The 15,340-nt window shown below is 35.6% G+C and overlaps 1 protein-coding gene across 5 annotated transcripts in view; it reads left to right on the top strand.

The window, feature by feature from the left end:
• Positions 1-15,340, top strand: part of ANO5 (anoctamin 5) — a 96,552-nt gene that overhangs the window by 56,059 nt on the left and 25,153 nt on the right. For all 5 annotated transcript variants that reach the window (XM_086677810.1, XM_086677809.1, XM_086677812.1 and 2 more), the window contains 2 exons: positions 11,629-11,780; positions 14,001-14,075. In XM_086677810.1, the coding sequence (XP_086533936.1) occupies positions 11,629-11,780; positions 14,001-14,075 (227 nt within the window). The remainder of the gene's footprint in view (positions 1-11,628; positions 11,781-14,000; positions 14,076-15,340) is intronic.

The following is a 15,340-nucleotide window of genomic DNA, read 5'->3' as shown; positions in this document are numbered from 1 at the left end:
TCAGGGGACTCTGGGAAGAAATAGATTTTTTCTTTCCAATTAAAAAAATTATTTAATAATCACAAATATGTGTATTTAAAAACTGGGCAAGGGAGCAAGGGTAGCTCAGTCCAGGGAAAAAGACACCAAAATTTGTGGATGTGCGTGAAGATTTATGGGTTTCCACCACTTGTGCTTGGCTGCTCTGCTCTGAAGACAGTGGCCTCGATTCAAAGAACAGAGAATAGTCAAATCTTACCAGCAGTTGTCTAATAACCCCGACGTTGTTAAGCACAAATACATCTTCATCACGTAGCTGCCAAATTTTTCCTCGATCATTACTTGGAATCAGCAGTGAACGAGAGGTACACAAATTACAGCAAATATAGTGGTTTTCGGTTGTTTGCACATAGAGAGATGGTGTACCAACACCAACCTCATACTTCATCGCAAACAGAGACACAGCCATATGCGGAACACCCAGACACTTGAAGTATTTTGAGGAGGTGTTACCATCGGTTCTTTCAGAAAAGTTTACGTTAGTAATGAATTGGTTTACCTTTGGTTTTTGAGGCTCGTGGCCGAATTCTAGGAAAGCAGAACTTTGGAGATATTTATTTTAGTACAGCCACTAATAAATCATTAAGCCGAATCAAAGGATGCGTTGGCAGAATAGATGTGAAGAAAACAACATTCTTGGTTAAAGGAATAACACTAGTTCAAGAGGTTGAGATGTGAAAATAATGCTTCCTATGCTTTGTAGTGGCAGATAGGAAATGCTTTTTATTTTTTTAAACTTTTTGTTCATAATGAAAATACATACTCATCATCATAGGAAACTTAAGTAGTATATAAAAGCAGGGAGAAAATAATGTTAAAGTTACTAGAAATGGAAACATTATCATGGCCATAGTTTTTCAGAATCTTTTTTTCCATGTGTGTGGGCATGTGTATAAATATAATTTTACATAACTGATATACATAGTTTTAAATCTATATTTTTATTAAAAACTGAGTGACAAGACTCCTTCCAGGGTAACAGATATGTGAATGTGTGTGTATATGTGTGTGTGTGTATTTATGACTGAATGGAATTGCCTTAAAAATTTTTTTTGTAATGTTTATTTATTATTGAGAGAGAGAGAGAGCAAGGGAGGGGCAGAGAGAGAGACACAGAATCCAAAGCAGGCTCCAGGCTCTGAGCTGTCAGCACAGAGCCCCACATGGGGCTTGAACCCACAATCATGACCTGAGCAGAAGTCAGAGGCTTAACTGACCCAGGTGCCCCACTGTGTCCATTTTCTAATTGGATTAGTTTTGTTTTTGTTTTTTTTGTTGTTTTTTTGCTGTTGAGTTGTATGATTTCTTCAGATATATAAAAAATTATATTAACCCCTTATCAAATACATAATTTGCAAATATTTTCTTGCATTCTGTAAGTTGCCTTTTTATTTTGTTAATGGTTTCCTTTCCTGTGCTTTCTAGTTTGTTGAAAGTCCTACTTGTTTATTTTTGCTTTTGTTGCCTTAGCCTTTATGTTAAATCCAACAAGTCATTGCTTTGACCAATGTCAAGGAACTTACCCACTATGTTTTCTTCTGGGAGTTTTATGGTTTCAGATCTTAGGCTCAATCAGTCTGTAATCTATTTTGAGTTGATTTTCGTATATGGTCTAAGACAGGGAATTGGCTTTGTTCCTTGGCAAATGAATATCTAGTTTTCACGAAACCATTTATTGAAGAAACAATCCTTCCCACATTGAATATTCTTGGCTCCTCTGTGAAATTTATGCCACTATGATCTTGTTTTGATTACTATCGCTTTGTAATATAGTTTATAAAGTGTAATTACGATAGCTTTGAAATCAGGAAGTGTGATGCCTACTGCTTTGTTCTTCTTTCTGAAGACTGCTCTGCCTATTCCAGGTCTTTTGTGGTTCCATACAAATTTTAGTATTGTTTGTTCTATTTCCCTGAAAAATGTCATTGGAATTTTGATAGGGATTGCATTGAATCTGAAGATTGCTTGGGTAGTATGGACATTTTTACAATATGATTCTTGTAGTCCGTAAGCATGGAATATCTTTCCATTTATTTGTGTCATCTTGAGTTTATCAATATCTTGTAGTATTCAGTGTACATATCTTTCACTTCCTGAGTTCTATTTATTACTAGATATTTTATTCCTTTTGATTCCATTAGAAATGGGATTGTTTTCTTTATTTTTCTTTCTGATAGTATGTGGTTAGTGTATAGAAACAACTAATTTTTGTATATTAAGTTTTATCCTCAAACTTTACTGAATTCCTTTATTCTGTTTTTGGTGGAATCTTTAGGACTTTCTATACATAATTTAATACCATCTGCAAATAGAGACAGTTTTATTTTTTTCCTTTCCAAATTGTATGCCACTTATTTCTTTTTCTTGGCTGTTTGCTCTGGCTAGGACTTTCAGTAATCTTTGAAAAAAAGTGGCAAGAATGGGCATCCTTGTCTTGTTACTAATCATACAGGAAAAGCTTTCAGCTTTTCACCACTGAGAATGGTATTAGCTGTGGGCTTGTCCCATATGACTCTTATTATATTGAGGTACATTCCCTCCATACTCATGTTGTTGAGAATTTTTATCAAGAATTCTGTCAAGTGCTTTTGCTGTATCAGGTGAGATGATCATAAGTTTTTTTTTTTTTATCATTTTTGTTATTAATGTAATATACTGCATTGATTGTGCATATAGAACCATCCTTTTATCCCTGGAATGAATTTTACTTTGTCATGGTGTATGAACCTTTTAATGTATTGTTGAATTTGATTTGCTGCTATTTTATTCAGGTTTTTTGCATCTGTGTTCATCACGGACATTTGCCTGTAATTTCTTTTCTTGTAATTTTCTTGCCTGGCTTCAGTATCACAGAAATGCTGCTTCCTAAGATGAGTTTGAAAATCTTCCCTTCTCTTATAATTTTGGCAAGAGTTTGAGAAAGGTTGACATTAATTATTTAAATGTTTAGTAGAATGCATGAGTGAAGTCATCTTCTCCTGGATTTCTCTTTGTGGGGAGGTGTTTGATTACTGATTCAAGATCTTTACTAGTCATTTGTTCAGAATTTCTATTTCTTCACGATTCAGCCTCAGTATGTTGTGTGTTTATAGGAATTTATTTTTTCTTCTAGCTTTCCCAATTTGTTGGCGAATACTTGTTAATAGTAGTCTTTTATGATTATTTGTATTTCTGTGGTATCAGTTGTCATGTGTTCTCTTTCATTTCTAATTTTATTTATTTGGGTCCTCTCTCTTTTTTCTTGGTAAGTCTAGCTAAAGGCTTATGTAATTTGTTTATCTTTTGAAGAAGAAAAACAGCTATTAGTTTCATTGACCTTTTGTATTGTCTTGTTAGTCTCTCTTTTATTTATTTGCACTCTGATCTTTGTTACTTCCTTCTTTCTACTAGCTTTGTGCTTACTTTGTTCTTTTTTTTCTCATTCCAGGTAGTCTAAATTTAATTTGTTTATTTAAGGTTTCTCTTATGTCTTACTTAATACATGCATTTACTACTATGAACTTGCCTCCTAGAACTTCTGTTGCTGCAGCCCATAAGTTTTTATATGTCATATTTCTATTTTCATTTGTTTCCAGATATTTTTGTTTCTCTTTTGATTTCGTTTTGAGACATTGCTTGTTCAGAAGCATTGATCTAACATTTGATCTTTCCTAGGGAACATTCCATGCACACTTGAGAATAATGTGTATTCTGCCACTGTTGGGTGGAAAGTGCTGTAGGCCTCTGTTAAATCTATCTTGTCTAACATGTAATTTAAGTTGAATGATTCCTTATTGATTTTTGTCTGAATAATCTATTCATTGTTGAAAGTGGGGCTATTGAATTTCCCTGCTATTATTTTTTAATTTTTTTTTCATGATTATTTATCTTTGAGAGATAGAGACAGAGATGGAGACAGAGCATGAGCGAGAGAGGGGCAGAGAGAGACGGAGACACAGAATTCAAAGCAGGCTCCAAGCTCTGAGCTGTCACCACGGAGCCTGATGCAGGGCTTGAACCCATGAACCATTGAGTCAAGGCCTGAGCTGAAGTCAGACACTTAACCGACTGAGCCACCGAGGCACCCCTCCCTACTATTATTATATTGCTGTCTGTTTCTGTCTTCAAATCTATTAATATTCATATTATTTCTTTATGTGTTCTGCTGTTAGATGCAGAAATATTTACAAGTATTATATCCTGTTGCTTGATTGACCTCTTTATCATTATGTAATGATTTTCTTTGCCCCATATTACAGCCTTTGTCTAAAGTCTGTTTTTTTCTGATGTAACTAACCTTGCTTTCTTTTGGTTTCCATATATTTTTTCATCCTTTCATTTTCAGTATGTGTGTCCTTAAAGCTGTAGTGAGGCTCCTGCAATTCACAGACAGTTGGGTCTTGTTTTTTATTCATTCAGCCACTCCAAGATTTTTGATTAGAGAACTTAGCTTATTTACATTAAAGTAATAATTGTTAGGTGTAGACTTCCTTTTGTCATTTTGTTAATTTTTTTCTGGCTATTTTATAATTTCTTTGTTTCTTTCTTCCTGTCTTGTCCTCCTGATAATTTTTTCTAACATATGTTTATATTCCTTTCTTTTTATCGTCTGTGTATCTATTATAAGTTTTGCTTTGTGAGTACAATGAGGCTTCTATAAAACATCTTATAGTCTCTGGTAAGCTAAGACGAATTAACTTCAGATACATACTAAGGTTCTATATTTTTACTCTCCCCTCCATGCTTTATGCTTCTGATGTCACAATTTACATCTTTTTATCTTGTTTATCTATTAACCAGTTATTGTATAGTTATTTTTACTCCTTTTGTCTTTTAACCCTCATACTAATTTTATAAATGATTTAGCCATTACCATTACAACATTAGAGTATTCTGAATTTAACTGTATGTTTACCTTAACTAGTGACATCTATATTTTCACATGTTTGCATGTTGCTAACTAGCATCCTTTTATTTTATATCAAAGAAGTCTCTTTAATACTTCTTATAAGGCCAGACAGACCATCCTAGTGGTGATGAACTCCTTTAACTTTTGTATTCTGGAAAACTATCTGTTCTTCAGTTCTGAAAGGCAGCTTGTCAGATAGAATGTTCGTGGTTGGCAGTTTTTGTCCTTCAGTACTTTGACTGTCCCATGCCAGTCCCCCTGGCCTGGAAAAGTTTCTGCTGTGAAAATCTGCTGATAGTCTTATGAGGCTGTCCCTTGTACGTAACAAGTTGTTTTTCTGTTGCTGCATGTAAGATTCTCTTTTTGTATATAACTTTTGAGAATTTAATTATAATGTGTCTTAGTGTGAGTCTTTTAGGACTCCTTTGGGACACTTTGGGCTTCTCAGATTTGATATATTTTTCTCCCCATGTAAGGGAAGTTTTCAACCACTATATCTTTGCGTAAGTTTTCTGCCCCTTTCTTACTGTTTTCTTCTTTGGCGAGCCTATTAATGTGAATGTTGGTCAGCTTCATATTGTCTCATAGTCCCTTAAGCTAACCTCACTCTTTCATCTTTTTGCTCCTCTAAATGAAGTACAATACTGTGTCTTCAGTTTTGCTTATCTTTCTTCACTTGATCTAATCTGCTGTGGAATATCTCCATTGAAATTTTTAGTGCAGTATTGTATTCTTCAGCTCTCTGATTTGTGTTTATTACTTTTGTATGTTTTCTGTCTCCTAGTACATTCTCACTTTGGTCATGCAACATTCTTCTGCCCTTGGTAAATGTCTTTATGACTATTATTTTGAACTTAAAAAATGTTTTTTAATGTTTTAATTTATTTGAGAGAGAGAGAGAATGAGAAAAAAAAATTTTAATGTTTATTTATTCTTGAGACAGAAACAGAGCGTGAACAGGGGAGGGGCAGAGAGAGAGGGAAACACAGAATCTGAAACAGGCTCCAGGCTCTGAGCTGTCAGCACAGAGCCTGACATGGGGCTAGAACCCACAAACTGTGAGATCATGACCTGAGCCAAAGTCAGATGTTTAACCAACTGAGCCACCCAGACACCCCTAAAAAAATTTTTTTTAATGTTTTATTTTTGAGAGAGAGAGAGAGAGAGAGAGAGAGAGCACGCGCGCGCACAAGAGGGGTAGGGGCAGAGAGAGACAGGGAGACACAGAATCTGAAGCACACTACAGGCTCTGAGCTGTTGGCACAGAGCCCAATGCAGGGCTTGAACCCACGAGCTGTGAGATCATGACCTGAGCTGAAGTCAGATCCTTAACTTACTGAACCACCCAGGTGCCCTGATTTTGAACTTTTTATGAGGTAAATCATTTATCTTATTTTCATTAAGGTCAGTTACTGAGGCTTATTTATGTATTTGTTTTTTGTTTAGTTGCTGTTGTTTGGAACATATTCCTGTGTTTCTTCATTTACTTTGTCTCTCTGTATTGATTTCTGCACATTAGATAAATTAGCTACCTCTCCCAGTAATGACTGTGTGATCTGGCATAGGAGATGAATCTTTTTGATGAATCCAGTGTGAACTGTTTCTCAAACCTCTATGATTGTCCCCACCGCCTTCTATGTTCTTGGTGGCTCCCAGTATTTGGGAGTATGCTAAGAACTGTCAGTGTCCCAAAGGGGAGGATCTGAGTTAGCACCTGGTTCAGGCTAATTGGAAGCCAGACCTTCAGGAAGCAGCTTTTAAGTATACAAGTAGATCCCCTTCAGGAAAGCATTGGAATATTAAAAGACTGCTTAATTATACTGTGCTCTTAAAACTTTTTTCTCCTAGTAGCAGTGTATCTACCAAATACATGAGTAAAGAAATGAATAAATGAATAAAATTTTCTGCCTCATGAATTTCAGTTAATATTAAATTTAAAAATGAATAAATAATGAGTGAAATATAACGTTTTTAAGAAGGTCACAATCTAATTGGGCCAGAATCTAATACATACTGTCATTAAATTTTAAGTGCTGAAGAAGTACAGAGGAGGAAGGAATTACTTCTTGACTAGAGGAATTGAGATAACTTTTATAGAAGACCTGCAATTTGATTTGGATTTTTTTTTTTCAAACGTTTATTTATTTTTGGGACAGAGAAAGACAGAGCATGAACGGGGGAGGGGCAGAGAGAGAGGGAGACACAGAATCGGAAACAGGCTCCAGGCTCTGAGCCATCAGCCCAGAGCCTGACGCGGGGCTCGAACTCACGGACCGCGAGATCGTGACCTGGCTGAAGTCAGACGCTCAACCGACTGTGCCACCCAGGCGCCCCAGATTTGGATTTTTTAAAATAGGATTTTGAAAGGGAAAACAGGTGGCAAAGGTATCCCAAGGAGAGAACATTCTGGTGTGAGCATTAACTTACCCTCTGTGTTTTCATTGTAATGAACTATCACCGAGAGTTCCTTTAAGCTGAAGTTTTTGCCAACACCGTTTCCTATGGGACATCCCTCTTCCTCACAACTGCTTTCTTTGTTTATGTCAGCAGATTTGCCTTTGCTAAGTTCCTCTGGTTGTATATGTACAGAGTCTTTCAAATGGCAACAATGTCAGTATTCTCAGTCTTCTATTCTTCCATAATTCCATTTATGTTTTGTTTTCATTTTCCATTTGTTTGATGTACTTACATCTTTGTTCATCAGTTCTATTTTTTAATACCCATTTTTGTAAAATGCCACGTGGAAGGCAAGGAGGAAACACAAAGACATGCTTTGCTGTCTGCGCATTAATTGACTAACAAATATGCAGTGTTCAAACACCAGCGGCATTTAAAGTGATGTGATCAGTCACTAATCATGATACACGTCTGCTATTTATATAGTGATTTGTGGTTTGAGGAACTAACAGCAAAATATGTACTTTATGCAACAGTTCATAGTTAATACACTGTGGTACCTGAAATTTGTGTCATGTTGGGGGGACTGGTGTTATGTAACTAACCCATGGACACTGAAATCAATGCAACGCAAGCAATAGTATACTTCTAAATATTTGGAAGAACAATATAAATTTTTTTAATGTTTATTTATTTTTGAGAGAAAGAGAGAGACAGAGTGTGAGTGGGGGAGGAGCAGAGAGAGAGGGAGACACAGAATCCGAAGCAGGCTCCAGGCTTTCAGCTGTCAGCACAGAGGCCAACATGGGGCTTGAACCCATAAACCATGAGATCATGACCTGAGCCAAAGTCAGATGCCTAACTGAATGAGCCACCCAGGTGCCCCTGGAGGAATAATATATTAAGCCATCCCATCCTAATGGATTGGAAGACTTAATATTATTAATTTTTCTATACTACCCAAAGTGACCTAAATATTCAATATGATCTCTATCAAAGTCCCAGTGGCATTTTTTTTTTTACCAGAAATAGGAAAAACAACTGAAAAAATTCACATGAAATGACAAAAGTCTTTTTTTTAATTTTTTTAATCTGTATTTATTTTTGAGAGAGAGAGAGAGAGCAACTGGGGGAGGAACAGAGAGGGGGGGGAGACACAGAATCCAAAGCAGGGTCCAGGCTCTTAGCTGTCAGCACAGAGCCTGACGTGGGGCTTGAACTCATGAACCACGAGATCATGACCTAAGCCAAAGTCAGACACTTATCCAACTGAGCCACCCAGGAGCCACCCCCCCCCTTTTTTAATTTTTAAAGAAGTTTCTATTTATTTATTTTGAAGGAAAGAGGGGGAGAACAGAGGAGGGGCAGAGACAGAGGGAGAGAGACAATCACAGTTGGGCTCTGTATTGTCAGCATGCAGCACAGGATGGCGCTGGATCCCATGGATCCCATGAACTGTGAGATCATGACCTGAGCAAAAATTAAGAGTCAGATGCTTGACCGACCTGCTGAAATTAAAGAGTCAGATGCTTGCCTGACTGAGCCACCCAGGTGCCCCTGGGATCACAAAAGTCTTGAAATAGCCAGGTAAATCTTGAGGAAGAACAAAGCTGGAGACATCAGACTTCTTGATTTCAAAATATATTGCAAAGCAACAATAATCAAATCAGTATGGCACTGGCATAAAGACAGATATACAGACCAGTGGAACAGAATAAAGTTCAGAAATCAACATATATCGTTAACTAATCTTCAACAAGAGTTCCAAGAATACACAATGGGGAAGGAATAATCTCTTCAACAAATGGTGCTGAGAAATCTGGACATCCACATGCAAAAGAGTGAAATTGAGTCTTTATCCTATACTCAATCACCTCAGCATTGTGTAAAATCTTAAATGTAGAACCTGAAACTATATAAAACTCCTAGAAGAAAATATAAGGGAAAACTTCATTACATTGGTCTTGGCATTGATTTCCTGGGCATAACATCAAAGCTCAGGGAACAAAAACCAAAAACAAGTTTGACTACATCAGCTAAAAAGTTTCTTGCAGCACAGAAAACAGCAGAGTGAAAAGACAACCCCTGGAACGGCAGAAAATATTTGCAAATCATTTATCTGCTAAGTGGTTAATGTCCAAAATACATAAGGAACTCCTGCAACTCAATAGCAAAAAAAAAAAAACAAAACAAAACAAAACAAAAAGAAAACCCTAATAACCTTATTAAAAAATGGACAAAGGACTCAAATAGACATTCTTCAAAGAATATATATAAATGGCCAACAGGTATATGAAAAACATTCTTAGTGTAACTAGTTACTAGGGAAATGTAAATCAAAACCACAATGAGATATCATCTTACACCTGTCAGGATGGCTAATACCAAAACAACAAAAGACAAGAGCTGGTGAGGATGTGGAGAATTCTAATGAATTTTTGTACATTGTTAGTGGGAATGCTAAATGGTGCAGCTGGAAAACAGTATGGAAATTCCTCAAAAAAAACTAAAAACAGAACTACTATATGATCCAGCAATATCACTTTATGAGTATTTATTCCACATCATTGAAATCAGAATCTTGAGATGTTGGCACTCCTATGTTTATTGCAGCACTAGCCATAATAAGCAAGATGTAGAAACTACCTAATTGTCCATTGATGGATAGACAAAGAAACTGTGGTATATATGTACACCATACACACACACACACACACACACAGACACACACACACACACACACTGTTGATATATACATATGATATACAATTCACCCTTGAAAAGAAGGGAATTCTGCAATATGTGACAACATGGATGAACCTTGAAGACATTATGGTCAGTGTAACATACCAGTGACATACAGAGACATCTTTAATGATCCCATTTACATGAAATAAATAAAATAGTCAAATTTATGGAATTAGAGAGTGGAATGGAGGTTGTTGGGAGTTAAGGGAGGTGAGGGAAAAGGGGAGTAACTAATCAATGGACATATAGTCTCTGTTAAGTAAGATAAAAAAGCCCTAGAAATCTGCTGTATGACACTGTGCCCATAGTCAACATAAAGGTATTGTAGACTTAAAATTTGTTAAGCAGGTTAAGTGTTCTTACGATAAAATAATTTTTTTTTAAAAATGAGGAAAAAATACATAAATGGATGTATACATGAGCAAATAAACAAATAAAACTCTTTAGTAGTCAGGGGATATATTTATATTGAAAAAAAGGGATATCGGAAGCAGAGAGATCAGTTAGATGACTATAAGGATACTTAAGGGAGGATATAATTAAGACTGTAAAAATGTACAGATAGAATTCATAATTCCTTATAATTATTTAAAAGGTAGAGAATGAGTCAGATGAAACATTAAAATTTGAATTTTTCACAGGTGATAAAATTATAAGTCAATATTGTGTTAGTATTCCATTCTTAGATATATGCCCACCAAAAGACACGTGCAAGAATATTCACAGCAATGCTATAATGGCAAAAAAACCTGGTGGTAGCACAAATGTCCATGAACCCAATAATAAACAAAATTGTGATTTATCACATAATGCAATACTATGTAGCAATGAAAATAAGTGAACTTTTGCTGCACACAGCAATATAGGTTGAGTTTACAAGCAAAGTTGAACCAAAACAAAACCTAACACAAAAACTACCTGTGTATGGTGTATGACACGATTTATGTAAAGTTCAAAGACAGGCCAGACTATCCTATAATATTAGAAGCCAGGATATTACACTTACGTCTTAGAAATTCATAAGGGAGTGTTTCTGGGGTGCTGGTCATGTTCTACTTTTTGATACAGTTGCTGATTCCACGAGAGTGTTTATTTTGTGAAAATTCTTTAAATTGTACAGTTGTGTTTTATGTACTTTTCTGTAAATATGTTATGCTTCAATTGAAAGTTTATTAAAATTATACATACATATGTACATTGAATGATTTCAGTAAAAAGCATGCAAACAAAATCTAGGTGTTAATAAAAGGTTAAGTTTAAACATTCTTTCAGATTATCTGAATGAAGAGAGAGTAATGTGCCTGAATTTTTTTCTTCCTTGCAGGGATTGCTAAGAAATTAACTTGAATTTTTATATAGGAGTTGTTTCAGTGTTTCTACATAGTATTAAGACAACATTTGTAATTCTATAATTTTGTCATTAGAGTAGTGACAGAGAGCCATCATTCAACCAAAATGGTTTTTTAAAGTAGAGAAAAGCACCGGGTTCTTTTTTTATTCACTTGATTTCCCCATCTCTTGATTATATTTGTTCATATACATTTCTTTGCCTACAGTCACATTGTTTTTGGAGTTTTGGAAACAGCGACAAGCCAGAATGGAATATGAGTGGGACCTGGTGGACTTTGAAGAGGAACAGCAGCAGCTTCAGCTGAGACCTGAATTTGAAGCTATGTGTAAACACAGGAAAATAAATGCAGTAACTAAGGTAGATTAGGAAACTGAAATGGGCAGCGTATCTCAATGGACATGCCTCCCAAATAATTACGCATATTTTAATTTGCCTTTAAAATATTCTCCAACATATAAATCTTATAAACTTCTTTAGTTGTTTCTAATATGTATTTCAAATATATACAAAAAAAAAAGGTAGATAGACAAGCGTAATGAACCCCAGGATGGACCCATCACCCAGCTTCAATTCATATTAATTCGTGGACAATCTTGATTCGTTTACACTTGCTCCTCCCTGCAACTAGATTATTTTGCAGCAAATACGAGGCATCGTGTCATGAAATAGCATGGGTTTGTAATAAATGATATAAAAGGAAAATGGAAAATAATGTGTCTGCTGTGTGGGCATATATATATATATGTATATGTATATATATATGTGTGTGTACATATACATGTATACATATACATGTACATACATGTATGTATGTATATGTGTATATATATGGTATATATATACACATGGATATGATACTAAGTTAATATGCAAAAATTTAAATAGTATTGTAATAAGATAGTGGACTTATGAGTGATTGTTTTATTAGACCACATTTTATTCATCTAGTCCTTTTCAATTTATCATAATGGGAAGATCATTGCAGTAGTGTTTGGGCAGTAAAGTCTAGATTTGGGGATCCTTAACTGGAAAATCACCTGTATGTTGCTGACTGAGTAATTTGACTTCTTGGTAATTCTTTTTTTTTTTTTTTAATGGGAAAATAGAAGGTATTTTGCCTTCAAAGACCAGACTCCTAGCTGCATATTCTTAGCGTCCCTACCTTTCCATAATCTATAATCACTGCGTTGCTTGATGCTGTTAAAGGTGAATAGAATATGTCTCTAACACAATCCCAAAACACAATATGTCTCTAACACAACCAGAAAAGTAGATTTTCCTACTTTGTTCAGGACACTATTCTTGTGGTATAATACTCAAAATTATTTTCACAGTTTAGGCATTCACAAAACACTTATTAACTTTTATTGAGACATTGCAAAAAATTCAGTAAATGAGCAAAGGGGAAAAACACCTCAGAAAATACATTAACAACTTGGATGGCTGTATGACATTAAGAAAATATATTAAAAGAGACATTGTCCTGATGACATGAAGTGTATCTGTTCCTATTTCATGGTGTAAAAAAACTAAAAGCAGGCCTAAAATTACTGACATAAAAACAATATGTACTGAATGTTTATTTACATTTGAAACCAGCTGAAAAATAGTGTGGATTGATCCACTGTGAATCACCCACTTTAATGGTTTTGAAATCAAGGGATTTTTTACTCACTTGCAGTGCTTCAGTGGTTAAGTACAACCAGAACCCTCACATTTGAGTCTGTACTGGGAACACATATTTGTATGCATGGACACACACATGGGCACAAACAAATATGCATACACAGACGCAAACGTATCAGACACACATGCACACACATGTACATAGTCACCTACATGCACACATGCACACACATCCGGGGTTTCAGTAGAGCACTTGGAGGGCTATTTTGCCTGTTGAGTTCTGTTTGCATTCAGTCTTCCTTAAAAATCCTCAAGATGTAAAAATCCTCCCTAAAAATCCTATCCTTTAGATAGGATTACAAAATTTAGATTTCTGCTGACAGCTATTCTTTTACTACATGGCAGTATTTTTTTTGGATAAGATCTAACTACCTCTTGATATAGGAGAGAATTTTCAGCTGATATAATTAATATCTTCCATTAATAACTTAAAAACATGAAGGTAGAAAAGACTGGGCCCTTGAACTGTGTGGAAAAACAGAATCCTGTTAAGGGTAAAGAAGGCACCCTGTTTAATATTATACATAGCAATTATGGAGCGATGCAGTTTGATTGAATTCAGTTAGAATAAAACTGTAATATCATTAAAGCATTTCAAATTAAACAGCAGCCCTCAGACTTGTCAGGCCTAATATCACTCCATTTCAACACTGAGGAAATAGTGTGTATCCATTGTGGCTCATATTATGTATAAAATCTGTCAACTAAGAGTAGTAGAAGGCTTCTACTTAAAGGGAAGGAACCAATGCTAGAATGTAGCTTCCCATGAGCTGTAGCGGATTCTCTGGGGAAGGTTTCTACTTTCACTGGGTTTTGTGGTTTTGACTGCTTTTTGGAGTCCCAACTTTGTGGGTAGATTTTGATAATGCTGTGATTTCTTCTAAATTGCAGGAGATGGAACCTTATATGCCTCTATATAGTCGCCTTCCATGGTACTTTTTATCAGGAGCTACGGTGACGTTATGGGTGAGCATTCTTTTACAACTGCTCTCATGTCATTGACGTGCAGTCGTAGGAAGATTATCCTAGCAGTTTCATCTGCAGTGACTCTTGAGTCCCTCTCCTTCCTCCTCGTCCCCAGTCCTTTTGTCTCGAATACAGCTTCTATATAAAATAAAGTGTCATCTATGTGGAGGTGCCATAATTGAACCTTGGGAATAATTGAACCTTGGGAAAAGAGCTGGGGGGAGACAGCGAGGCTTCATCTCAGAAACTGTCCTTCCCCCTCTCCTAGCACTTCATTAATTAGGTGATAACTTGAAACCTCAACAGTATAAAAAACTTATAGTCTGCAGACTCTTTGGTTAGTGTTTTGGTTTTAATCATTAATTTATCTTTATCTCCACTTAAAATAGCTACACAAAATGCAAACAAAAAGCATATGCTATTGAAATTTATTTTCTTGCTGAAATAAATAGAAGAAAGTATTACTTCTGTTTGAAAAATTTAATTAGCATATCCCATTGTGAGGGAGTCAGGTTTTCTCCATGCTTTTGAACTAATAGATTCATTCCTCCATCATCACAATTTATTTCCTGCCCTCCACTCTCCAAATCTGTGCCCTCTTATAGTTGGCCTTTAACTTTAGGAAAAGAAGAAATGTTACCCCCTGAGAGTTTAGCATTGTTGAAATATAAATAATTAGCAGCTGTAGACTATAGTTTAACCTTACCAGTGCATATTATCCCATAATATTTTAACATTTCTAGTTAAAGGAATTGATTTTTCTGTTTTAAATGTATGTTTTCTTAGATGATATAACAGTCACTGAGGAGAAATGATAGAGTAAATGGAGGGGGCAATAATCAATTCAGGGCACTACTTAAGAAATAAAATAGAATATGGTCTCAGAAAGATTGTTCTAACCTTTATTTCTAGTACTCATTCAACTTGATTCAGTCCCTCAATTTTCAGAATCAAGTTTTCCGATCATTGAGATAAAGGCATCCCTACATCTTTCTGTTTTTCCAATATGGGAAGTGTTTAAAATTTATGCAGAATCTATACAAATATCTCAGTGACCAGGCATATCAGACCACTGATGGCAACACTCTGAGGGGTAATGAAATAGAATCTGTAACTGTGTTCTTCTTGGGAAAGCACATGGTTTTCACACCACCTGTTTGGAGCAGAGGTTGGCAAATGTTTTCTGTCAAGGGGCCAGATGTATTTTAGGCTTTGTGAGCCTTGTACAAATAGCCCCTGGCATCTTTGTTTTTTCTTATAATCTT

Source organism: Puma concolor, chromosome D1, assembly GCF_028749965.1.
Source record: "Puma concolor isolate L17-30 chromosome D1, mPumCon1.1.hap2, whole genome shotgun sequence".
Lineage (NCBI taxonomy): Eukaryota > Metazoa > Chordata > Mammalia > Carnivora > Felidae > Puma > Puma concolor.
Note: the sequence above shows the minus strand (reverse complement) of the source record. Positions and strands in the feature narration are given on the sequence as shown.